This window comes from Rhipicephalus sanguineus, chromosome 2 (assembly GCF_013339695.2).
Source record: "Rhipicephalus sanguineus isolate Rsan-2018 chromosome 2, BIME_Rsan_1.4, whole genome shotgun sequence".
Taxonomy (NCBI): domain Eukaryota; kingdom Metazoa; phylum Arthropoda; class Arachnida; order Ixodida; family Ixodidae; genus Rhipicephalus; species Rhipicephalus sanguineus.
In genome coordinates this window covers 17,428,446-17,456,014 of record NC_051177.1, presented here as the reverse complement: position 1 = coordinate 17,456,014, position 27,569 = coordinate 17,428,446, and the positions used below count along the sequence as shown (strand labels likewise).

General features: G+C 44.5%; 1 protein-coding gene across 1 annotated transcript in view; it reads right to left on the bottom strand.

Moving 5' to 3' along the window:
- LOC119381063 (TBC1 domain family member 19) overlaps positions 1-24,670 on the bottom strand; it is a 36,059-nt gene extending 11,389 nt beyond the window's left edge. The window contains exons 1-10 of the mRNA XM_049412146.1: positions 24,662-24,670; positions 23,571-23,645; positions 20,110-20,173; positions 12,987-13,092; positions 12,702-12,753; positions 12,528-12,612; positions 11,002-11,114; positions 10,862-10,936; positions 10,726-10,788; positions 10,522-10,648 (exon numbers count right to left, since the gene is read on the bottom strand). Coding sequence (XP_049268103.1) covers positions 10,522-10,648; positions 10,726-10,788; positions 10,862-10,936; positions 11,002-11,114; positions 12,528-12,612; positions 12,702-12,753; positions 12,987-13,092; positions 20,110-20,173; positions 23,571-23,645; positions 24,662-24,670 — 769 coding nt within the window. The remainder of the gene's footprint in view (positions 1-10,521; positions 10,649-10,725; positions 10,789-10,861; positions 10,937-11,001; positions 11,115-12,527; positions 12,613-12,701; positions 12,754-12,986; positions 13,093-20,109; positions 20,174-23,570; positions 23,646-24,661) is intronic.
- Between the last annotated feature and the right edge of the window lie 2,899 nt (positions 24,671-27,569).

The window sequence follows — 27,569 nt, the reverse complement described above, 5'->3', positions numbered from 1 at the left end:
GCCAAACGGAGCCGAAAGAACGAAGTTTAGACAAATTTGTGTACTACCCATCATTCCCATGCTGGCTGAAGCGTCATGCGTTGCAGCTCCCATAGACACTAGCGCCAGAGTTCCCTCTAGTAAGTATTGTAGGAAACTCTATGGTGTAACCGATATACATGAAAAAATAGGAAGAGAAAAAAAATACGCAGGATCAAATAGGATCTCAACCCGGGTCCTCTCCCAGGTAGCACACATGGTCTAGAAAACGTTTTTTTTAGGGATAAATGGGATAAAACGGATTCTGAACCAATTTAGACGTTGTAAAAACGTCACAGAAAATCCGTATTATATCTGTTTTTGATAACGTCTAGAAAACGTATTTTTTAAGAACATTTTGGTCTGCAATGTATATTTCAAGACGTTTGTTCGATTCTAAACCGATTTCAACGTTTTAAAAACGTCTTGTTTGTGACGTCTAAAAGACGCACTTGATAAGACGTTTTCTCGCCCAGCAGCGGATCGCGCGCCACTTGTCCCATGCATGCATGGGCATGCATGAACCACCGCGAATTGAAATTTGAACTCGAGCCTGCGCACGCCATCTGTCATCGCGATAAAGAAAGTAACGCGCAAAAGGATAAAGGCGTGTGGTGTCTACATTGCATCAGCAATAATGAAGACTTCAAAGTTCGTTAACTAGTAAACTTTACGTAATTTACTGTAATTCACTCGCAGCGATAACCGCCTAACGTAGCGTTGACTGTATCCATCCGCGCGGCTGTTGCTTCTGCAATGTCATTTAAGCTCGCCGATTTAGCATGGGCGGTCGAGCTCACCGGTCATGCACTCTTTTGCTATATTTCGTGCTTGTGTCGTGATTCATGGAGGCTATGAACGCAGCTGTGAAGAAACTATATACTTCGCTGCGTGTTAAACTTGCGGACCCGATTGCAAGTATGTCTCCGTGGAGCGACTGTTAACGCTGACTGACGGTTAGATAAGGTACGCATTTGGACTGGTTGGTTCACGGTTAGGTGTAGAAAACAGCGCTAAAAGACGGGACGAAGAAAGGTCACAAACCACGGCGCTGTTAGAGTCCCATAATGTTCTCTGCGGAAAAATTCACTCATCAGCTTGCGCGCGGGACGCTCTCGCAACTTCCTTTCTTCTATGCTCGAGGGACGGGCGTGGTTACTTTGATGTGCGATTAGTTTTCTGTTGACTGCGGAATTTATTCAGCATACATGATAAAGCTGTCGAAACGTAAATGCAGGTCATGGTTTCCGTTCATGTTCGAACGAACATGAGCGAAAACCGTATTTATATTTGTTAACCTAATTTCAGTACAATGGACTATGCTTTTTCTTGGCCGCTTGATGAGGTAGTTTCAAGATAGACATTAGCTTAAGCCACGTGTGCCGCGTAAGAAGCAGTTTTAGAATAGGGTACGCAAACATTGTAGTACTTGCGCGAAACAAACGGGGACGAAGAAAGGAGACACACGGACAAGCGCAAAGCGCAAAGGGCAAGCGCAAAGATAGCGTTCGTTGGGCGCATATGCTATTTCCGCCACTTAACGTGAGTACGCAAGAGGATGGCGTACGACGCATGCGCAGTAGCCACTTTTACAATGGGATACGCAAAGATAGCGTTTGTTGCGTATGTAGTGTATAACGCATGCGCAATGGCGATGAACGCTAACGCAAAGCTTTGCGCACCCAATTTTAAAACTGCATTGTCGGAAGTTACGGCATGTGTCGCCTGTTTTATTGTGTCACTGAAATTTGTGGATGAGAGAGTCTCTGCAGCGACAGCATACTAGTTCATGGTTTCTTCCACAGTGCTATCTGCATGTAACGAGAGGCTGGGCACGCTTTTCTGATAGTTGCGAATTTCTGAGGGCATGAGAGTCAAAGACGCGTTTCACGGGGAGGAGTTCGGCAGTTTTTCTCAATGTTCTGATTTCTCAGTGCTGCCTTGACTATCTCGATGCGCTTTCGGACTTGTGATTTATGTTTCTCCTACTCTGTTAACCTCCTCCTTTCTCGATAAAGCCGGCAGCTCTTAGCAGAACCAAAGAAATCACAGCATATCCACGGAGTGAATGATGATGAGTGGGCGAAGCTGCGGAGGTTCATCGGTAAACCGTGAATCTTCCGTGAATTCTGCCCAGTACATCATCACCGACGTGAGATCGGGCGCGTTTATACTAAAGGTTCGATGAGTTATGACGACTTTCAGCTCACTTTAATTTTACATGTACGCTGTGAATTTTCATTGTTTAGAAAACCATTGCTTTAGAAAACATCTGGAGTCTTTCGTTAAGCAGCTGGCGTCTTTTCGTTTTGCTTTAGAAACATCTGGCGTTCTTTCGTTTTGCTTTTACAAAACATCTGGCGTCTTTCGTTGGTTTATTTCATCAATCAACGGCGTTTTGAACAAAATTTTTATTGTTCAATCACGCACAGGAGAAATCTCACCAGGCACTACCTTGGAGGTAAACAATGGCTGCTAATGGGAATGAGAGACAGAAGAAGTCGGCTTTTAGCTAACACTTACACTTCTACTTCTACTAACGTTTCCTACTGGAACATGCCAATGGCTGCTAATGGGGAATGAGAGACAGAAGAATTCGGCTTTTAGTTAACGCGCACGCTGCGAATTTTTTATTGTTCAACAACGCACAGGAAAAATCTCCCACCGGCACCACCTTGGAGGTCAAAGCGTAAGACTGGTTACGCACTACGACTATTACGACTACGACTACGACTACGAGGGACGAACGGGTGCCGCCTTAAGGAGCTTCGCCCCTAAAGGTTCTTTTGCGCGTCTCTTGTGCCTGGTTAAGTATAGCAGGCTCGCTCTCTGTCGCCGTACGGTGTTATCGAGTTTTCAACTTTTCACACCGTCCTATTTTAGGTATAATAGCAAATAATGAAATGATTTTTTCTCCTATTTATTGCAGGTGGTACTTGCCCTAGATGTTTAGAAACAAAGGCTACAACAACTAAATTATTACTTTCTTCTTTTTGATGGGCTCACTGACAGGTTTTAGTACGAAAAAAGATGGACGTCAAGAGACTGACATTTTTCTCTTTTCTTTGGGAACTTTAAAAAACAAAAGGTAACAGTTTATAAAGCAGTTAACATTTTTGAGCGTCTTTGTCTGTCGGCATCTTCAAGAAACCGCACTAGGGCTATTGTCCTAAAATATGTTTGACGTGGAACGCTGCCCGCTGCTAATGCACAACTTTCGTGTGTATGTCATTTGTAGTGTTCTTAGCATGCTTCCGGAAGTGCGTAGTGATTTCCATCAAGTACCTGTCATGAAGCCATGTGTTCAGACTGACTTGCCACATATTGTGATATTTTGACACTGAGCAATGTGATGTACGAAGTGCATTACCCTGACCTGCCTCTGACAACCCTGAGTTTGTAGCTGTTTGCTTATTGAGTAAAAAATGGGGAAGAGTCACAATTTCTTTAGCTGATGTGTCTTATCATTATATCTGTTCTTTGAGCCTGACATTTTTTAATACTGGGCATCATAAAAGAAAGGTGTTTTTTTTATCAGGCTGGTATTTGCATATTCCTTATTTTTATTTATTCATTTTAGTAAGTGGCTCATTCATTGTAATTGTTGTGGTCATTTCGATTAGTTTTCTGTGCATACATTTTGTTCTCGTGCTACAGTTGGTTTAGTTGTACTTTTTGTTATATGTTGCTGTGATTTACAGTGTTCATATTTTCTGCTAGCCATGGCACATTTAAGGTTAACTGTGTGCTCTCTAGGGATATCAGACCATAATTCCTGTGATAAGTTTTGTACGCTGCATTTCGAAGCCTGAAACCGTTACTTCTTTAGTGGGCGCAGTTTGAAACATGGATGCTGCGTCCACAAATATTTTTAGCTAACGACTAAAATGGTGCCGTTTGTTCCGAACGTCTAGTCTTACTTCTGTAATGATGCCAGAGTTCTTTGCCAACATTTTTTCTGTGAGAAACATTCCAAAAGAGGCATGTTGTAAGAAAGTTCTATTTTGTGAGCAATAAACTTCAGCAACAGTGATTTTGCAAGCAATTTACGTTCTTTTTTTGTGGCGTATTCTTGGCCGGGTGGGCCAAATGTTATTTTGCAGTTTTGTTTTGTTATTAGTGATTTCAACACATTGGAGTCGATTTCCACTAACTGTGGTCTTAAGTAGCGCTACTGAACGATTGTTTTGAATCGAAGGGAGACACACACCAGGTGCTTGATGCATGCCTCCTTTCCTGCTTAGAATGCTGTGTTGGAGCAAGATGGCGAGTTGGGCCTGTTGGTTTACGTTCATGTTTGGAAAATTAGGTTGAAGCAGAGTGAAAAAAAAACGTGAGCAGTAGAAGTGGACAGGAGTAAGCGCTGTCCTGTCCAGTTCTATTGTCCACGTCTTTTAACACGAAAGTGTTTTATGCCGGGGTCCACCAAGATTTTCATGACGTACGGAAATAGCAAACCTTCAAGTTGGGATTGTTGGTACGGCATAGTAATTTAGACGCGCTGAGTGAAATGCACAAACGAGAAACGTAACAAGGGACAGGACTAATGGTGCGCAAACTTTCAACTGTTTATTTTCGAAAAAGCACGTCAAAGATATACACAAAAAACATCGAAGATAACAAGGACTATGTTACAACGTGTTGTTCATGGAAGCAGATCATTTTGGTGCTATCATGCTCCGCGTGTGTATTCCTAACTAACCTGGCGGTTGTCAATAAAGTTAAATGCTGCCTCAATGAGGGAAATAGATGCAGAGCTCACGTTATTGTGTGATTTAATAATGAAAAATGCCTCCATGATTTCGCGTGTTCTTTTAGACCTGCAATGCGCCAACGTCTGCGTTTGGTTAAAAATGGGATCACATCCGCATCTTGCGCAATGAGTAGCTAAGTGCCCTGGTGACTGCAGCATTTCTGTGGCGTACCTATGTTCTCTTAATCTTGTGTTTATGCAACGCCCAGTCTGCCTAATATAGCATTTTCCGCACGTGAACGGTATTTTGTAGACTATGTCCTCCTCACATTCTAAATATTTGTTTACGTGTTTGATGGTGCATTTTTTCACGAGCGTAGTTTAGGGGGAATCATTAACTTGTTCGCAACGGCTTAAGCCCCAAAGGGGCAGAGAAAACAACTTTAGCGCCATGCTTTTCCCCAATCTTTTTGAGAGCATGAGAAGTCTTGTGCATATATGGAACAACACATATGTTCCTAGTTTGCTCGTTTTCTTTTGGTGCCTTCTTACTGTCAAGCAAACTTTTTAGGACCTTTTCAGTGACAGAGGACTATTAAAGACGCCGGGTATCCTCTGTTCTTAAGCTTCGTTGCTTGTTGCACGATACTATCATTGACCTTGTGGTCACGTGATCTTCTGACTGCCATTGTGAAGCATGGGGTAGCTATGGCCCTCTTGACGAGCTTCGTATGACCTGAGTCGTACGGCAGCAGGGGCTTATTGCTTATAGTTAAATATTCTCAGCATGTATGGGACTCTTGGAAAGTTAGCTGCAAATCTAAAAATTCCAAACAGTGAATTCAAGACCTTGGTGTGCCTGTCTGAACAATTCTAAGCTTTTGGTGTGCCTGTCCGAACAATTCTAAGCATGACGTCAAAGCAATTTCCGTGGCCTCCGCGATTGCCGTAGCTATCTCGGAGGCCACGGTTTTGCCTTTGGTTGTACCCCGCGGAAGTGGACACGCATGTATCCCCATTTGCAGTATATACAAACGGAAGAAGACCATCAAGAGACCATTTAGGATGCGTAATAAAACAGTGCAATGCACAGGAAGCGAGATGGATTAAGAGAGAATACAAGTGAAAAGGCGAAAATAGCCGGGGCCATTCGTCCCTCATAAAGCGAGTTTTGTACCACTGATCGCAATATACATAGCTAAGTAAATTGATCGTGTATGTACTTCATCGCTTTGGCATTACGTATATACCCGATATTAACGCATTTAGGCGCTAGAGAACGGATGTCGGAGGGCTTGCCTCGAACTCGATGTCGTGCATTGCTTGTACTTGCGAGTTGCAGCGCGCCAGAATAACTAAAACTTCTTTTGCATTGTACCCACAGTTCGCTTTGATGAGCTTTCTACGTTTGTGAAGCGTGGATCGGCGGAAGAAGCTTTCCAGGTCCTTGATTTTCAGGAAACCGCGCCTCGACACCAACGAAAGAGGGGGGGGGGGTTACAATGTGGCCTATGCACATTCGCCTGCGGACGGCTCTCTTTGTACCACCCAGTTAGCGCCGGGGCTGCGATGAGGGCGCTGGGGCGGTGTTTTTCACAGCGCCACCTAGGCAGAGTCTGACGTCTAAGGCGATCGCTGCACGGGCGTCTCGTCAAAGTAATCAGGCATGTCTAGATACGGGGAATAAGCAACACCTTCGGGCTCCGCATCATAACCAGGGTGTTTTTTCGGAATATCCAGACAGTGTCTCTTTTTGAACGTAATTTAAGAAGTCTGCCCGCCAATCACATTGGCAGCGGCTGCTTATGGCAGCGGGCGAGATAGATTCATGTGTGTATGATAGATACTTTCAGTTGTAGTATAACGATGTTGAGCTGTTTTTGCGCGCGTACAACTCTCTGTGAACTCATCGTTGCTGACAAAGAGGTAGAGAGAGAAATAAACATTATTACTAACAGACACAATCCTTTGCAGGTAGGCAGCCTTCTTAGTCTAGAAAACCGTGGACGCTGATCATCTCCCTAGTGAGGTAGATCAAGTAACGGGGCAAACTTCAAAGCTGGACTTCTCAATGTGCTCGAGTGCACTGCGTTGTTACAAGCCGCCACGATCGCTGCATGCTATCATATGATAAGCCAAGTGAAGCAGGCTAAACGGAGACTAAAATGGGAATCTATTTTAGCGGTCCTGGCTAGACACAACTAAAATACTGGACACTTCTGCACGCTCATCAACTCACAGCAGCTTGAATATGGAGCAGTGGTGATGCTATTTGTTTTCAAAAAAAGAAACTGAATTTCCTGAAAAGGGAGAGCGTTTGATCGAGTTACAAAACGTTTACTGATTCCTGCCCATATTTGCGTCGCCGATTAATTAAATTTCAGGCCAGGCAGAACAAAATAAAATCATGACAGATTGCCGTATTGTATTAGAGCCGAGGCTGAGCGACGGCCGCCTCTGCAATGCTCGAGCGCAAGACGCACAAGCGTGTAATAGGCAGCCCGCACCGCAGGTAGCCTACTGTGTGTGGTCATGACACACGGAGGGCAGTCGTCACAGCAGAATCGTAGGACAAATTTTAGTACAAAAATTCGTCATTGCTGCGTTCGAGTAAAACATTGCTTACTTGTGAGTTTCCCAGTCTGCAGCCGACAATAACCACTGTCGAAAGTTGGGGGGGGGGGGGTCTCCGCTTCCCCAACATTTCTTAGTGGGGGGGCTAGCGCCCCCCTTGCCTCCCCCCCCCCCCCCCCGGTAGATACACCTATGTCTTCATCTGATGTTCCATCTGCAAACTTGGCAGCTTCAGTTTGGCGCTGTAAATACGATGAGTATGAAGAACCTGCTATGACTCTATTACCTTAAATTCTCACTTATTAAACAAAGCATATGGCTGACAAATCAAGGAAGTTCGCGGAAATCTTCAGAATAAGCCGAGTGCCAATTTTTTCACTGTAAGATTCTTTTCAGAGAAGAAGACCAAGTTCAATCAATTATTATCCATGGAAACTACATTCAGCTGGTTGTATATACAAGATTATGGATGACTACAAATTTACATACTAGGTGTCGTTCCTTGCCCTCCTACATTTCACGGCTTGGGTGGGGGACGGTGGGAAAAGAGGGGCAGTGGTCATTACCTCCTCCCCTAGGGCCCCTCCAACTAAATACGCCTACGTAAACTGTGTAAGCTCAAATTTTCTTGGAAAATATGCGGGCGATTATAACGTTAAACTACCCCGCATTGTTTCCTTCCGTATTGGTCGTTGGCTGTTAATGATTGGTGGAAATTTTCTGGATCATGCTCACAGCACCTGCTCGTACGACGATTCAACAAATGACGCGTAAGTTATCCGTGACGCGTAAGTTATCCGTGAGTCGTGCATAAGTGACCACTTATGCACGACTACGTAAAAAAAATTCAATGCGGCATAATGTTGAACATTGGTTCTTCGCTATTCGTCAAAAATTTTTGGTGTGCCATAAAATCGCCTCCTTGATACGCGACGTCACAAGTCTGCGAAAACTCGCGGCGTTAAAATGAAGTGTCCACAATAAACAGCACATTACTAAGTTGAACAATAACTAAACGTTTTTGGAATAGCCAGACAGTGTGTCATTTGGAACGTAATTCAAAAAGGCAGCACTCAAATCACATTGGTAGTGACTACCTATAGCAGCGGACGAGATGGATGCATATGCGTATAATAGTTACTTTCAGTTGTAGTAAAGCGATGTTGAGCTGTTTGTGCGCGTATACTACTCTCTGTGAACTCATCCTTGCTGAGAGAAAGGGAAAGAGAGAAGTCAACATTATTTGGAACAGACACAAGCCCTTGCAGGTGGTCAGTCTTCTTAGCCCAGAAAACCATGGACGCTGATCATTTCCCTGGCAAGGTGGATCAAGTTACGGGGCAAACTTGAAAGCTTGGCCTCCGAATGTGCTCCAGTCAATTACCTTATTTATCGCCTTGTTACAAGCCGCCGCGATAGCTATAGGCTGCCATATGATAAGCAAGGTGAAGCAGTTTAATCGCAGACTAAAGCGGGAGCCTTTTTTAGATCCCCTGGCTCGGCACAACTAAAACACTCGACACTTCTGAGCACTCATCAACTCACGGCAGCTTGGATATGGAGAAGTGGTGATGCTATTCGTTTTCAAAGAAAGACACTAAATTCCCTGAAACAGGAAGACCGCTTGATCGGTCCATAAAACGTTTACTGGTTCCAGCCCGTATTTGCGTCGTCGTTTACGTAAATGTAAGGCCAGGCAGAAAAAAGAAAATCATGACAGATTGCTCTAATGTTATAGAGCCCCTGCTGAGCGGTAGCTTCCTCTGTAATGCTGGAGCGCAAAGCACAAAAGCGTCGCATAGGCAGCCCGCACCGCAGAGAGCCATAGAGTGCGTGGTCATGAGTCACAGAGGACAGTCTTCACAGCAGAATCGTAGGACAAGTTTTATTATATAATTACGTGATTGCTGCGTTCAAGGAAAACTTTGCCTCACTTGTTATTTACCCAGTCTACAGCTGACAATGACCACTGTCAAAAGTCTCCGCCCCCCTAACTATTCTCAGTGGGGGGCTAGCGCCCCCCTTGCTCCCCCCCCCCCCCCCGTAGACACGCCTATGCAGCAAGAAACAGTCTGTCGAATGGCGGCAGTTACAAACCCGATTTATACCCGAGTCCACGGCTATCATGCACATAATACAACCAGATTTATACGCGACAGAAAAGTGCAGACATTGCGACTACAGAGTCACCTTAGAGCATATACTATGGGTATGTCCAGGTATAATAAACAATAGGCGTGATGCAGCCTTAAACAGCGACAGCCCCCGCGCTCTGGGAGTCTGTGTTGCTCAGCTCGGACCTGGAGCATCAACTCTGGGCCACCCAGCGAGCGGAGGAAGCCGCCAATAAGGGCCAGCAACCCTTGGCCGAAGCCTAGGTGGAATCCAGGCTCATCCCACCAATTCGCAGGGCACTCAGTAAAGTTATTTGACCTGGCATCTTCTTGAGTCACTAAGAAATTCTCATATGGCTAAGCAGACGTTCCTTAAAAGCGGGTGTATGCGAGCCAGTTGGTACGTATCCATAACTAAAAACAGCGCGAAGTAGACACGGATATGAATGCACACAGGACTAGCGCTGACTGCCAACTGCATAAATTACATCTCAATGCATGACATACGCCGTATGACTATGAGTGGCACGATTGACGCGTCATTGCATGCAATGCATGAAACGCAACACATGCATTGCATCTGCAATTCCCCATGTGCTTGATGAGATCACGAAGTGCAAAACACGTTCATTTGCCTATATATTGCAGTTTTGAGTTTCTTCGCTTGGCGAATGGCAGCTGAGCGGCACGTGGAAAAGAAATGCGCAGCGCTGGATACCTTTAGGAGACATATGCAGTAACCCTGTGTAGGCCACGTGCTCCGCAATTCTTGTTCAAGTTATGTGAACTGGTAGAACACTAAGTACAGCACGCTTTTCTCTCTAAAATAGCTTACTGCTGCAGTTTTTCTGCTACAGCGCATAACACATAAACCAACGTTCTTTATATTACAAGGAATTTTTCCTTCGAAGAATCATGCCTGCATAAAAGCAAGAAAAGAAAAAGTGCTTTTTGAGTGTGGAAATAGGACTTTTACATATCGACCGTCAAACAAGCCAATGTCGATTTTGCACGTGGTTTTCAAGAGGCAGAATTTGCTGAAGAATCCGAAATGAATCCAACCTGCCTTCGACAAAGCGACTCCATTTCAAATTAGAAATGTGACTATTCGCTACAACTCACCGAGTAACGAGAAACCGTAGTATGGAACGGCTCCGCAAGGCAAGTCAGCTCTCAATGTAACCGTTCCTAGGGAGTGGCCTCTTATCCTTCTCGCGATGTGGTAGTCTCTTGTGAACGCCAGCATTACCTGAAATATGCGTATTTGACGCAAGTCAGCACTTGAACGGATGCGCGTAAGCTTGATCCACAATTTGCTTCACTTACTTGATAGCAACTGTCGTCAAAGGCAAAGTACTCGATGTCGTTCATTACAGTGTCACGAACGTCCTAGAAAGTAAAAGCACAAAAAAGGGGTTGGACCAGACGGCGCAGATAAATTCACCAGTGACGTCATTCTTACCTTTATAATAATTTGGTCCACCAGTAGCTCGTGCCGTATGACTCTTTCCTTGAGGCCGTCGAACTCAGCGTTAACCTGAAGAAAACGCCAAAAGATGCATTTATCTGCTATATGCAGGCCTTCTGTTTATGAGCACAAACCTTTTCTGGCGATGAAATGCCCAGCACCCGTGCCCAGAAAAGCCTTCGCATGCAATGCGGGCAACCTCGCTTCAGGAATTCCCTTGCAGCAAACTGATCACTCGTGTCATATACTTTGGAAAGAGCAAAAGGAACGCTTCATGAAAGTCAAGAACATTCACTTGATGGATTCTCTCAAATCAACGTCTCACCACAGTCCTTTAACACCCTGATCACAACCCACCGCGAAAACTATTCACTAAACGTGGAACTTTTTACATTTTATTGTCCTTGTTTACAGGTAGCGTGTACTGAGCCGTAAATAGAAAATGGCAAAGAAATAAATGCCTACAGATTTTGTGCCGAGATTGTGTTATGAAGGGCAGGGGTTATTCCTGTAAGCTGTTTGGGTGATGGTAAGGGAAGAAAAAAAAAGGAAGGGGAGGCCACTGGAGATAGATTGGCATGACAAATGGACAGGCGCACATGTACCCGGACAGTGCTTCCTTCCCTCTTCTTCCAATCCCTCTCCCCCAGTGTATAGGGTAGCAAACGGGGCGTGCGTCTGGTTGACCTCCCTGCCTTTCCTCATCCTCCATGATAAGCATAGTTAAAGCTTGATTAAAACTCAAACGAGTACGCTTGAGCTTCGCATTCAAAAGTAGAATGCGATACAAAGCGTTGTGGGAAGTGCACCAAGCGCTTGAATGGGCCTGCCTGACATTCTAAAAGGCCTTGTTAAATTCTAAAAGGCGTTCTATTCCGCCTGATGAGGCACGAGGTTGTGGTTTAGGCGTTTGAGCATATAGGGCCCGGGCACTAGAGAGCTAGAGTTTAATTACCACCGTTGGAACTCTGTTAGCATCTTCACGTGTGTGTGTGTGTGTGTGTGTGTGTGTGTGTGTGTGTGTGTGTGTGTGTGTGTGTGTGTATGTGTGTGTGTGTGTGTGTGTGTGTGTGTGTGTGTGTGTGTGTGTGTGTGTGTGTGTGTGTGTGTGTGCGTGCGTGCGTGCGTGTGTGTGTGTGTGTCGTTACTCGCGACGAGCGCAACTGTGCCGGCGATTGCTACACAAATGTAATCCACAGTTGCTAGATAAAACGTGCTAGGTGCTAGGTGCTCCACGTGCTAGGTAAAAATAAAAGTAAAAATACTATGCGCATATAAAATAATGCGAGACCTGTGCGAGAATCCGTTGCAGTGAAGCTTTATTTGGTAACTTAAGAGCGTGTTTGCTAGCAACGGCGTTTATCCTATGATAATCACGCCAGCAAACACGCTTGAAAATTGTCTATGTATACAATTTGCAAGTAATAAGCACACGGCTAAGCTGGACGCATTTTTAACCGGAAAAAGCCTCGCTTAAGTAAAGTATACGATGACATTGTTCCAGTACATTTTCGTTAATTTTAATATTTTATGATGGTTCATGGTAGTGAATAAGACGGAAGGGCAAAACGGAGACCCAAAGAGCAAAATAATCGATTGTGTTCATCCAGTTTTGACGCTACTGCTAGATATAACTTGACGACCAAGCAACATTACGTACTCAGTTGCGCAAACAGCTCGTACTCAGTGCTGTCCAAGTCCTGAGGCAAGGGAGCCTCATAACTCGGCGTCTTCAGCATTTCCCTCTGCACGAAAAGCAAATGCGTAAGCAGCCCACCAGCACGCAAAAGTTTTCAAATTCAAGGCATGCCCGAAATAGCGAAGCCGTACGAACCAGTTCGCAGATATCTTTGGTTTTCAGCGCTACTGACGCCTGGGCAAGGAGACTTGCAGACGACAAATGCATCATGTTAGACCAGATTGCTCAAAAAGAGGTGCTTAGCTTGTTGCATGCTGAAATCTATTCAATGGACATCTGCTCTAGGAGCCCTTTCATACTATACATACTATATTCTGCGGCAAAAACATCTTAATGTAATTTATAATGACCCACAAAACCGGTGATCATGCTTTTAACACGCAGAATATATTGTCACAGGCGATGTGGGCATTTCTTCACCTTGTGTTTCCAGAAGTGAAGCAAATGTCATCTTCACTGGAGGCTGGAGAAAGCAAGAAGTCGAGGAGGTCTTGAGGTGTGTACAGTGGTTCGACTGCCAACAGCTCTGTCGGGAAACAACCATCTTGCGTCACGGCTATTTAGGTGCAACAATTTGATGAGGAAATGCGTCCCAACTATCACGCAGCAAAATTAAAGAAAAAGAGGAACGGCGTTACATGAAGTAAACATAGTACATATTGTTTGCAGTTCACTGGAGTAGCCATCGCAAAATGTTTTTGTTATTGAGGTCTAATGAATTAGTCGTACATTCGTAACTCGACAAGTACTCATGACCAGGATTTGGGGACATGTGCACGCAGCGCCATCTCTCGTCGGTGACAGCGGTGGTCTGCCGTAACTGAAAGGGAACTACGCGAAAAAAAATCATACCTCTTGAAAAAACTAGTTATCAAAAACGACTCCCGGTTATATATGCAGCAGATATCCACTGGAACAATTTGGTAAAATTGCAGTATCGCACCAGAAAGCATGTGGCTTCCCAAAATGTTTAATATTCAACAATGGGGCCCCACGTGTTTGCAATGGACGGTGTTCAATTGTCCTGGGAAGCCGCACGCTTTGTAGTGCGATACTGCAATTTTACCCAAATGTTCTAGTGGATCTTTGCTGCGAACAACCCGGAGTCGTTTTTGATAACTAGCTTTTTTCAAGAGATATGATTTTTTTTCGCCATTTTCCATTCAGTTATGGCAGAACGCCATTGCTGCCGCCGAGAGATGGCGCCACGTACAGATGTCCCTGAATCCTGGGAATGCACCTAATGATCATAATGTCAATGAAACATATGTATATGCATATATATATATATATATATATATATATATATATATGAGAGGTGGCACTTCAAGAAGACATCGTTTATTTAGTCAACGTTTCAGTCAGAGCCAGACCTTTATAAGACAAAATGTCGTTTTCATTCCGGTGCTTATATACACATCAAGGGAGAGGGGAAGAAAAGGAGAGAGAGAGGGAGGGGCGAAAAAGTTTGCTTAGTGGTATTCTGTGTGGGAGGGCCGAACGCATCTGCAGGAGAATGCAGCTGCAGGAAGAAGAGCCCGCGCAAATGTAGAACAGCCGGTCCGTGTTTAGGGGGGAGGGACAGTGTGGATGCCGCAGCAGACGCGGTACCGGAAAGTGGTTGTGGGTGGGCTGCCGTTGCCGCGACGAATTGTTCTGCTTGCTTGTCTGATCAGCGATGCCCGCTTACAAGGTGTTGAAGCGACAAAAAAAAAAAAAAGAAAAGGAGAGGAGGAAAACAGGGGGGCGGAGAAAAAAAAGGAAAGAGTGGGGGAGGAAAGAAAGGGAGGGGGGCATCCACTTAGAATGGTCGAGTACCACTCTCGCCAAGAACTGAACAATACAAGGCAGGGGAATGTCAAAGACGGCACACATGACAGGGCGAAAAACACTGCAGGTACGATCACCGAAAGCACTGGCTCTCATACGCTTCTTTGCTGGGTGTTCTGCTGGATCAATGTTAAGGTCATTTAGACTACTACTTGCGCTTTAATGCACGCTAAACCGGAAGAGCACCCGGATGATGATTTATTCCATATTCAACCGTGTTGAATCTGTATATTAGGTATGATTCGCGCTGTTCACGTTCTCTCGGAGAGCGGAAATTTCCTTGGAGTAACGTTATTTTAATAGAATCCAAACTGTGAGCTTTTGACTTAATATGTTTGGAAAGGGGAAGGTTAGGTTGTGTGTTCACATGCGATCGGTGGTTGTTGAATCTGATTCGGAAGGGGGAACCAGCTTGCCCAATGCATTGTTTAACGCAGATACCACATTCCAATAGGTAGACGTCGTTTGAGGAGTTGCAGTTAAGGTCGCCGTGTATGGTGTGTGTGAGATTACTATGCGTGCTTTCAGCTATCGTGGTTGTTTTCATGTGGCTGCACACCCGGCATCTACTTTACCCGGAGGGATGATAACCGACTTGTGCTGGCTTGTTTGCTTTAGTGTATACGACGTAGTCCCTAACGTTTTTCGGGCGCCTGTATACCGCTCGCGGCGGAATAGGGAAGAGCTTTTTCAGGCGGTCGCTTTGTTCAATGATATTGAAGGGCTTTTTTTAGGATTTTGTTAACATTTGGTGCGTTACTAGGGAATGTGAGGATGAGGTTGTTCCGTTCCTTTTTGCTTTCTTTGTGTAAGATTTGGTGTAAGATTTGGTGGCGGTTTAGATTAGCTGCTTTCTGTATCGCGTCGTCAATGATTGGAGGAAGATAATGCTGTTTTATAAGGACGTTACGTAGGCGGTCTGTGTTCTCTTTGAAGTCCTTTGTTTCAGAGCAGATTCTCATAAATCGGTGTGCCTGGGAATATGGGATGCTGGTTTTGCAGTGCCGCGGATGGCAGCTTTTGAAGTGAAGGTATTGTTGCGTGTATGTAGGCTTCCTCTAAACACTAGTCATCAATTTGCCTCATTCCACCCTTAAGTTAATATCAAAAAAGTTAGTTTCAGCTCTAGAATAAGTATGCGTGACAGAAACGCTTGTATGAACATTGTTAAATGCGTCAATAAATTTAATGGGTAATTCCACTCCAACTGTCCCAATCGGGGCGCTCGGCAAAAATCAATTTTTCTCGAAAAATACGTGAAAATGACACACATATAGACATTAGTTCCGCAGTATTTTTCCAAAATGATTTGAGCGGCAAAATTTTTTAGGCACGTGAGCTCCATTTGCACTTCACGAAATGTTGAAAAACCAAGTACGAAAAAACAAATCGCTATAAATTGACCGTTCCAGGCATTCTTTCAACACCTGCTTTTTTGCGTTTTTCGAGCGTCGTGATTTCAGTATAGGACAGTTCCTTAAAGTAGCTTTATATTTTCTACTCCTTAGCGCGTAGGTAAAGTTGAGTAAATTGTCGTGTTTTCGGGAATTTTTTTTGCAAAAGACAATTATCGATCAAATGCAGATATTCTTTTTATAACACTCTCAATAAAACGTAATATCTCCTAAATTTCTTGTTTTGCCTTTGTATGGCCCATAGGCTTAAAATTAAATCCTGAACTTGGCAAAAACGCTACATTGGCCTATGTTGAGACGTCTGTAGCACATAAAGGTGGTCCAAGAAAAAATAAGCGAAAAAGTGCATACGATTGAAAATCATAACGCATTTGTCCAGAAAAAGCTTATTCAAAGTAGTTTTTGTTTTAGTTGAGAAAACAGTTCTTGAAATTGTTTTGCTGTGGGGACAATACAAACCAACTAATTTGCTGCATAAAAAAGAGGTGGCGTATTTACAGCATAGGTCGGCAAACTCATTCATGAGGTGACTCAGACTCACTCAAACTCAAATCGAACAGTGAGTCTGAGTCTGAGTGAGCCCGCGTGAGTAATATTTTGGTGAGCTTGAGTCCGAGTGAGTCCGGTTGAAGAAAATTTGAGTGTGTCTGAGTACGAGTGAGCCTGGTTGAGGAATATATTGATGAGTCTGAGTCCGAGTGATCCCTAAGCGCAATATATATTTTTGGAGTGAGTCCGAGTGAGCTCCACCTTTTGTTGCCAGCTTATGGCCCTATCTGCTCGTTCTGCTCATCTTCGTCATTACTGTGAACCTTATGTCAGCTTACGTTTATACTCAAGTCTATTCACACACATCTCAGCACACTAGCGTTCATGGGCCACCTCAACATTTATTGATAAAAGGCGTGAGCTTGGGGAAGGTGTGCCATGTCCCCCCATCCCTCCCCCCCAACTTTTCATGGGAAGTTCTCCATAAAAATATCTCGTGTGAGTCGCGTATTTCATAAAGATGCCTCTACTGAATTGATATATGATAACGATGATATATGATGGTAACTCGCATTTCAAGGTACACGATAAAAAGGTGTATCGTAGAGCACCGATTATGTGAGATGTTGACGTTAAAGAGGATTGACAACCTGATTGAAAAAGCTAATTTTACCTCAATGGACTCATGGGTCGACTCACTCGAGCTCACTCAGACTCAGGTGAAGCCGTGAGTCTGAGTGAGTTCGGCTGAGTAATATGTTGGTGAGTTTGACAATGAGTGAGTCCGGTCGAGAAAAAGTTTAGTGAATCTGAGTCCGAGTGATTCCTTTTGAGGAAAGCTTTGGTGAGTCTGAGTCCGAGTGAGCCCTCAGAGCAAAATATATTTCTTGAGTGAGTCTGAGTGAGCTGCAATTTTTTTTGCGGACCTATGATTCATAGCACATTGTTTTCAGCTACTTTTGTTAGTATTTTATATTGCTTATAACATGTCAAGGTGATAATAAACAGAGGTAAGAACATAAAAATGACATTGGCTTAGGTGCCACGATTCCCTGATTAATGAATCGCGTTGCTTATTGCATGGGGCTCTCAGAATCAACGGGCGAAAAATAGAGATGGAGGCGTGAGCGTGGACGTTTATAGCGGATTCATACGAAGCTCATCTATGTATTCCTCTTGAATGGGGCAGCGCACGATGTGACGGCGCGCGTGTATTCACGCTTTCCGTACGTCGTCCACGACCCTACGGACGGTATATGCCAAGCTATTTTTGACATCCTAGTTTGGGTGGTTGCAGGCAGCAGACTTTTGGTTAAGGTAGAATTTGCCAGTCTGGTAACACGAACTGTTTTACAGCTGTTATGAGATCACAACAACAAGCACAGACAATTTTTGTGGAGTAGTTATACGCCGCCGCCGCCGCCGCCTCCGGTGTGCGTAAGCAATGCAATTAAGCAACGCGATTCAATATTGGCGGAAATGTGGCATCTAAGCCAATGGCACTGTTATATTTTTTCATATGTTTATTATCACCTTGACATGTAATAAACAATATAAAGTACTGCTGCATTCTCCTGCAGATACATTCGGCCCTCGCACACAGAATACCACTAAGCAAACTTTTTCGCCCCTCCCTCTCTCTCTCTTCTTTTCTTCCCCTATCCGCCCTCTCCGTTGATGTCTATATAAGCACGGGAATAAAACCGAAATTTTGTCTTGATATAGTTCAGGCTGTGACCGAAACGTTGACTAAATAAACTCTACGCCATTGCATTCAAGCTTGACTGACGCAAGATCGATTGCTTCAGAATGATGAAATAATATTCAATATTCAAATATTGTGCGTAGCCTTGACCCTTCTGCAAATTGGTCTACCCTGGATAATGCCGCTATGCAAGCGGGGCGTAGCGGCTACATGACTATAGAAGCAGTGGGGCCGCAGAGGAACGTGAATAGGGCATCAAAGATTGATCCCGATGAGCCACAGAGTGCAGGCCGACAGCAGTTCCCCAACCTTGGTCGACAAAGTGATCCGGTTAATGGCAACCATCTGTCACGAGCGGGCGGAGGCGACGCCCCTGACGCAACGTTGGCAGCTTTTGTGATTGGTTGTTCAGCATCAATTCCGTTGGATTATTAATGACGCACGAATTTCGACCTTGAGCAAGAAACATGGTGTCCTCCATTGCCCTCACCTTGCAACGGACGCATTAAATGAAATTGGCAAGAGAAAGCAGCTGACTGTCGTGGAGCAGTCCTTTTCCTTCTAGCTAATACCGGTCAGTGGGTTTATCGAGGACACGCGATCGAATCCTAGCCACAGTGGTCGCACGCCGATGGTAACGAAATGCAGAAACACCCGAGTACTTACAATCATTAAAGACCCCAGGGGGTCAAAATTAATCCGAAGTATCCTACTACATTATAATAATATTTTTGTTTTGGACCGCAAGACCCATAAATTTCTTTCTAAATCGATTTTCTCCACTGTCCTCTTGATATCATTAATTCGCTTTGATCCGCGTGGTATGAGCAGGTAACCGACGGTCTGTGTATGGAAAAGCTCGGAAATTAGAAGAAAAAAAAAACATTTTCAGTAGGCCCTGTTTACTGGCAGTATAGGCGCGAGCACGCAAAACGCATTATACATACTGCTGACATATAACTGTCTTATTCATTGTTTTGTTTTCAATTATTTTCGCAGGCCTCAAACAACATGTCGAGGCGCACTTTTAAACGAAACATTTGACGCCCAAACGGATGCAGCTTTGTATGCTTTACTAGTAACTGCTAAGCGGGTAGCTATACAGGACTTTCGTAGAAATTTCTCGGCGATAATTTCACAGCCCAGGAGAAGCATGTCCCCTGTCTTTCTGCACACTTGTAATATATACTGTGTGTTGATCACTGCGGCGGATTGCTCAACGGCTGCGATCGCTTCGTTTCATAATTTACCACGGCTGCACTTCCGACTTTGCTGGCCACCATTACCACCTTTGTCATAACACACCACATTGTCACGACAAAGTAACCGTGACTTGTTTCTTTTTGCATGCAGCTCTTATAGGCAACGCCAGTGGACAGTTTGAACGACTATTCAGTTACAGTTGAAACCAGGGCTTAGTCAAGAAAAAACTTCCGGTTGAGACGTCTGGTATTAGGTTCCAGCCTAGAACAGACATTAAAACATTAAACTGCGGGTTTGCTTTTTATATGAGCGATGGACACGGATACTTTACTGGACGCATATTATTGGAGATCAGTACTGCTGAATCCCGCAAACAAATCCCGAATGCCACAAACAGGTAGTTGCCAGTTTCTCTTTCTTAACCCTTCCGCCACCTTGCGGGATTCAGCAGAACTGATTTGCAATAATATGCGTCCGTGTGCTCCGAGTTGTTGATGAATGCGCCCTCACGTTGCCAATTGCTAGCTTCCTGGTTAGCTCAATTGGCAGAGCCACAGTGCCGGAAAGGCGTTGGTTCTGCGTTCGATCTCCAGACCAGGACGAATTTTTCTGCAACTATAGGAAGCTTTCTTTCTGAGACATCCGTATGGATTTCCTTGCGGCTTCGTGCTACAAACGGGTGGTTGTCTATTTTTCCTTTCTTAGACTTTGCTGGAGTTTGGCGGAAAGCTCCGTACGAAACCTTGATCCGTGCATTTAGAGCAGTTTCGTACTTGTACGTTCGCACTCCTTCGAAAAAAAAAATTAACGTGACGAATTCAAAAGCGAATAGTTTCTTTACAAAAGGAGAATATGTGAAAGGCAAGTAAACGAGGGTAAGAAGACTTAAGACAATGCTCACCAATCTCTTCACTTCCCAAGTCAAACCATCTGGATTCTACTAGCTCTTGTTCCCCAATGGTGCGCTAGTGTGGACGAATAAAAAGAAGCGCTCATCACGCACAGGACTTTGCGCTAAGGCAACAAGAATAGCTAAAAAATTTTCAGATACTGATTAACTCACTGAAGTGTTAATTGTCATATTGAGTGTACCGAGTTATGCGTATCTAATTTTGTTGCCTTAGTTACAGCAGTATTTTGCAAGCCTGAGATTTTCATCGGCCACAGGTGACGGGAGGATGGAAGTCTTCATGGATCGTTAATCAACTTCTATGTAACGGAACGTTGTAGGCTTAACAGCGATTTGAAAGAAGGATTAAAGGTGATTTCTGAACTGTACACAATCTCATAAATCCCGCGACATCATAATCCTGCATCAAATATGAGGCTAAGTATTAACTAGAAGAGTTCTCGCATTGACGTGAAAGGCATTTGGTGGTGTTCCATGAGAACTGCCAGTGCTCCTCAAATTGCATGTGAGCTGTTTCATTGTTTTTTTTTTCATAACAGGCGTTTGAGTCTCTCTCCTGTAATGAAAGAAAAATGTCGTACTACATGCAACACCGGACCATCCAAAGATGCCGTAGCGAGCGAGTCAGCTGCTTCATTTAGAAGAAAAATCCAGCATGCCCGGAGACCCACATAAACCGTACTTCTGACAGGCAACATGGTACATGGCTCGGAAATATCCCGGGTTGATGTGATTGCTTTGCGGACGTTAAATTGTATACAAACAGACAAGGCATCTGTAATAATGGTAACTTTTGATTTCTGAGAATTTAGTTTTCTAACAGGCAATGTGACTGCCAGAAATTCTGCAAGAAATATTGATGTGAAGTCAGGCAGTCTGAGTGCAAAAGGCCAATTAAGCTGATGGTAGAAGATGCCCACTCCGGACTTCTGGAGATTTTGCGTTGCGTCCGCAGAAATTACAAGGTAAGCAGGAAATTGACCGAGATGATCCTGAAGCAGACCATCGAGAATACGCTTTGGATGTAACTTAGCATTGCTTGGAAAAATGTCGTCAAAAACTAAATTAAGCTGCAACGAACACGGTTTCTTGGAAGTTAAGCTCGGCAGAAAAACTTGTAGGTCTGATAACCGAGACTCGACGAAAATGACTTGAGGCATTCGACTACGTTGCCACGAATGCTTAAAGAAAGAATCGGGAGATGTGATGAAAACTGCATGAGAACGGGAGAGAAGCGCATCGTAAAGCTTTAAAAATGTCTGCATGGTAAGCTGTTTAAATCTAGCATCAAGTGGCATGATTCGAGCTTCCAAATACAGCACGTTATTAGCAGCACATCGGTAGTCCAAGACACAGACGTAGCGCTTGCCTTTCTAAGAATATTAGAGGTCTTAATTTGTAAGCAGCACATTCGAAAAAAAGAAGGCAACGAAATTACAAAACGGGGCACACGCAAAGTTTATGCACCGTAAGTAAAGTTGGTCTACGCATCCCTGAATTTTTATTACAAAACCGGCGCAACAATCCCATGGCGCGTTCTGTTTTACGAGTGTTTAATTCAATTTGCTGTTGCCAATTTAAATTATCAGCATAAACAATGCACTGATATTTTAATGATGGCACTTGCAGAATCTGTCCGTTTCGATAAGGAAGTGAAACGAAAACGGCACCTGATAATGGAAATACAAGTACACCCCATTTGCTAACGTTGAGCGAGAAAGAAAATCCGTAGACCTCAAGCTCAGCCAAATAAGACTGCAAAATTTGGTATAAAGTATTGACACCTCGGGATGATGAGGACAATGCGATATCGTCGGCAGAGACATAAATGTGAACATCTTGATGAATTGGGATAGATGATAAAAATTAGGGGACTCTTGAGCTTCGCCTTCAAGAGCTGAACGCAATAGCTTAATCGGGCCCCGCTTGCATCGCCTTCTCAATCGCCAGCCCGGCTTCGGTTCTCGGTGGACACTTCAACCGTGCCGCAAGAGGAGAAACGTCTCTGCGGGTAACATAGGTCCTTTCAAAGTATCCTAGAATGCCTGCTGCAAGTACAGTTGCGAAGTGCCCACTACGCCATAATTCTTCCTTTTACCAATTGTCTAAGTGCCCACTACGCCTCCGTAAGGCAACACGCGCATCCACGAATCTGGGTTTTTTCCCGGAACAGTTTCAAGCACTGGCGTGGCCATGCGGTAAAACGACAGCTTGCCACGCAGTAGGCCTGGGTTCTATTTACACTCGAGCCGAAGATTTTTTTTCTTCAATTTTTATTGATTTGCCTCTATTTCGATTTGTCGCTCACGGACAATATAACGCAGATTTTTCTCTCAAAACCAACGACGACGCCGACACCGGAATTTCTGCGAAACGAGCTCTTTAACGCTATATTAAATAAAAGTGGGGAAAGAACTGATCATTGCGGAACACCTCTTGTTCGCTTGTATGAGCCAGACGTAACCCCCCTCGTGACAACAAAAGGATTTTCTCTCGGAGAGGAACTTCTGAACACAGGATACAATGTAATTTCGCACATCGCAACACATTAATCTAGAAGTCAACATACCGGGTTCAACACTATCATAGGCTTTTGCAATATCTTATGTAACTAGCGCAGAAATCTGACCAGATACTCCTTCCTGCAAGTCGAATTCGGCTTTCCAAACCAACATCAGCCAACCATATTGAGCAACCCTGTCTAAATCCTATTTGTTTTGAAGAAAGTATTGCTAAGCAAACGCCCCGTGACTTGTTTTTCCGCAGCGAGAAAGGGAACCGCCAAAGCGAGCGCGCGGTTTTATCGGAAAGCAATGACGTCACACCACGTGTGCCCACCGCGCCGCTTGCCTTTTCCCCGCCTGGCTCCGGCCTCCCTCGCCGCTCCGCTACCACCTCTGTCCACCTCTGTCCACCTCGCATCCGCTCTCCCACAACTCGGCGAAGCTGCGCGCGACGCGGTGGAGCAAATAGCGAGGTTCTAACAGCCCCGCTGTGAAACAGGTATTCTATACCCCGCACCGATGAAAGCAATGGGGGTAGTTGGAAAATGAGAAGTGTAAAGAAAGAGAAGTATATAGAGGATGCTAGCGGCGTAGCCAGAAGTTTTATTCGGGGGGGGGGGGGGGGGGGGTTCAACCATGTTTGACGTATGTTCGTGTGCGCGTTTGTATCTGTGCGTGTATATACGCGCAAGCAAAATTGAAAATTTGCGAGGGTTTGAACACCCCCCCCCTCCCCCCTGGCTACGCCCCTGGAGGATGCATATAAAGGCAGGGAGAGAGGGCATTCCGGTTGACTGAACTGCACGGGGGTAACGTAGAGGTGGATAAAAAGAGAAGTGCAAGGGAAGAGACAGACAAGCCAAGCACAAGCAAAGTAACCACGTGCACTGTTTTTTGTCTCACAACCGCATACATCCACATTCTGTGTAACAATCATGCCAAACGAACCTTGCGGCTGAGCGGTAGTCCAAATTGTTTGGCCGTGTCTTTGAGGCATTCGACGAGCTTGGAGTACCAGATGCTCTGTGAAAACAAAACATGGCGGGTAAAAATGTTTACGCATGTAATAATGATATCAGGTAGCTTTTTCTAAAGACTTCTTACGTTGATATACTCAAAGACAGCTCACCTGCAACTCACCCAGAAATGTTTCACCGGCGCTGCTTTCTGCTGTCGTCGCGCTGTCACTGCTGCTGCTGCTGTGACCGCAGTTGTGTGCACAATCTCGACCCCCTTGCGCAAAAAAAAAAAAAAAGCGTAAACGAACATGCGTCCCGTGATAGCCGTTATCTTTGAGAAATGCATTTACTCATTTTTCTTTTTGCGTGCAGTCTTCGGATGCTGCATACATTCACGTATTGTGGTTACGCGTCTCCTGTCATGTTAAAGAGGATGTCTGTAAATGAGCGGCTATCAGCAGCCGTAAGCTGAGCCACAATTAACCCTACCTAGGTTGCCACATGACGCTGTAAAGAATGAAACTCGGAGTAATGTTTTACAAGAATGCCGAAGAAATTGTCGTTGATCGCTCTTTCACGCAAATGTGCGCCCCTGGAGAGTCTGCAGCCTGAGCCATTTATTGTGCAACCGCTGTCCAGCAGTGTGGTCCAAAATGTGACTCGGAAGGGTGTGCGAGTAATCCATGCTGGTAATCCTTGATCGAAAGTTGGTTGGTTCCGAGAGGATCGGCCATTAAAATCCTAAAAATATCATTTGTAGACAAGCGAAAATATCAATTCTGTTTACGGTTTTTTATTAAATGCTAAAGAAAAAAGAGTGAGAGAAAGAGTCAAATAAAAGAATGAAACAAATAAGTAAAGATAAATGAAATAAATAAATAAATAAAATAATGATATGTACTTAAATATTAGCATGGCAGTCTCTTTGATTGTCTCATATAATTAAATACCGCATCACATATGTCCCTGTTGCAGTGACGCAATGCCGACGCCCCCAGGAAGAGTAATGCCGTTACGGAAAGCTCAAGCCCAAGTTTTCGGAAAGGTGGTTCGAGAAATTTTTGCCTTAGATTTTGATACCTGCGGCATTGTGTGAAAAAATGCTCTATGGTTTCTGCTTGTATACAATAGAAGCATCGAGGGGAAGGAACGAAACCAGGCCTGTGCAAATAAAAATTTAGAGACTGCATTCTGCATCGCAGTTTAGTTAATGTAACTTCAAATTGTCTTGTGCCACACGATGAGCTATACCACGGAAGCATAAGGTGCTGAAAATCTGCACCGTTTAGAACAGAAGATTTTGTATGTTCCCCTCGAATAGAAAAAATTCGAAATCGTGCGATGGTATTTTGGGAGGATGGTCTTAGAACTTTCAGGACCGGGTCCTTCAGGACGGCACGAAAAAAAAAAAAGAACGAGACTGCACAGAACTTGATCTGCTGTCGTCTTCGTGCTGTATTCCCCAATGACTACGCAGTAAACACTGACTTGAAAGCAGACAGCAGTGAAATTGCGAGAAGTTGTGTGCAACATACCACTTTCGAAGGGATCATCACCCAAGATATTCAGAATCAAGCTTTCTGCCCCTGGCGTTTTAGTGATGACCCTCTGCAAACAAAGAAAACGAGACTTCTCTGTATCTGTCTGCTGAAATGCGGCTGGGAAATATGAACAAGACAAGACTGCACTTTGACCGCAAAGCAATTTGTTGGCATCTGCTGGTCTTTTATATCGTGTAAAAAAGCACGTACACGTTGATTTTCTTGTTATTATCTCAGCCGTTCCAGATGTGTCAATACCGCGAGTCTCAGCAGAAACGCAGTTCGTCGCATATCGACGTTCAATTAGGCTGAATTAAACAAGGCGTTCCCTTCGTAAGGGGTGATGGTGGTGTGGCAGCAGGTAGGATTAGCCTGTCATACATAGCCGGCAACGTCTGAGCCTCCCATGCGTTAATCGTGTGCCACCAGGTTTTAAACACCATGTTAAACAGTCTCCCACGAAGGCAAACGGTAGTGGCCGCATTTTCCTCTGGGAAAAACGGAATCTACAAATGTCTTTTTCAAAAATATTTGCGCGCAAATACATAGCACGTCCGTGCATTGAGGCACCAAACACGTACAGCGCTCGCTTCCAACTAATTATTTATCGCACGAATGCTTGAATCATGTGACACGTGCACGCATTGACACCAGCGAAGCCAACTGCACATATCATCAAAATCATACTTTTTTTTCGCAGCCAAGAATTGATAAATTGAATTTCACCGGGAAACAAAGACAGCGATGGTGCGCAAATACAGTGGTGCGCATCCTTTTCAATGAAGAAAGCCTCTAAAAGCTCACGTGCTGTCCTTCTTGTGCTTCTAACAAGAAGCACACTGAGAAAATCGTGCCTCACATCCACACATTATGGCATGCGCAATCAGGTGCGCATTCTTGTCCTCAATTTTGGGCTGGCTCCCTTAAACTGGAAGGAAGAAACAAGCGGAAAGACAGGGAGGTTAGCCAGGGAGGTTAGCATGCCCAAAGACTAATGCTACATTCGACTGGTCGTTTTCGAGCGTTCCGCAGACGCTGAAAAAATTACGTAAAATAGCAACTAACCATTGCTACTAACATTATCGGGTCAAAATATGATCAGGACGGAGAAACATGACTTGCATACCTGTTTATTCTTGTTGGAGAGCTTTAAAGCTGTTGAATTTAACACTTATAAACAAAGTCAGATCGCTCTCAAACGACCAGTCGAATGTACCATAAGTAAAAGAGAAGACAAGTATGCGCACCTGGTTGCGCGTGCCATAATGTGTGGAATAATGAATAACTAAAGTGAAATAATGAATCAATTTAAACGCATAGATTATTCTTTGGAAACTCTACTATCGTTAATTTCACCATCATAGGTTTAATAATAGAAGTGAAAATGAAAGTCAGAGATTCATTTCTGAAATTTCGCGCCGAAATCTCTGCACATGAACGTCAACGCGACGTCAGAGCTTTCAAATCCTTTTTTTTTTCACGTTTTGGCCGCATCGAGCCAAGAAAATTTTATGAAACTTGACACAGTAAGCCTCCGGCTCCCTCAGAAGACGATGTACTTCATTTTTACCGATTAAGAACTATGTAGACCCTATTAGAAGCCATCAAGACCTGTGACGTCACAGCGAGTTGGCGAGGGAACTTCAAGGTGGCCACCCGCATTTCCTTTGTGCGCGTCTTCTGGCGGCAAGAGCCGTGCTTCTGGTATTGTGAAATGGAAACATACCGATGAGGGAAAAGTCATCTTTATCTTTAGCGCCCCTTTACGAGCACATATTTATGAAAGAAAATTACCTGCAAATGGTCGAGGACTTCGTAGCCGGTGCCGAGCTCCGGTCGAGTGTCTGGAGGCGACGATTCCATTCTTTCCTCTGAGGCCGTGTTCGCCGCTCGGTGTGCAGGCGACCCTCGCTCTCTCACATCTCGCCTCCTCCTTTCCCGCAAGGTCATTGGCCAACCAACAAAGCCTCCCCGAAGGGAGGGGACCTAGAGGGCAGTGTGTCAAGAACAAACTAACAACAAATTCGCAAAATCGTAGGTTATACCGATTAAGAGGGAAACAAAATGCCACAAACACATGAACGTGCAAGTAGAATTAATGAGCTGCAAACAGAGAGAGAGAAAAAAAAAACAAAAACAAAACGGAAGCAGCGCGGGTGTCGTGGGGAGGCAGGGCATGGTAGGGAGGCGATTTCGATGAGAACGGACGGTGGAGCTGCGGGTTGCATAAGTAGGTGGTTGCGGATCAGCCAAATGGAACTCTTTACTTAGGATAATGAGAACAATTTTATCGAATTAACGCGAGGCCTTGGGGGACGGACCTGCCAGGGAGTAAGTGTACTATTAATGTATGTACACACTGTTACCTCACGTTTGTGTTAGCGACGCTACCTGGTTGCTCCGTACCTGCTGTTTGAGTGGCTTTTCCTTTCGGTTCTTTCAAGGCC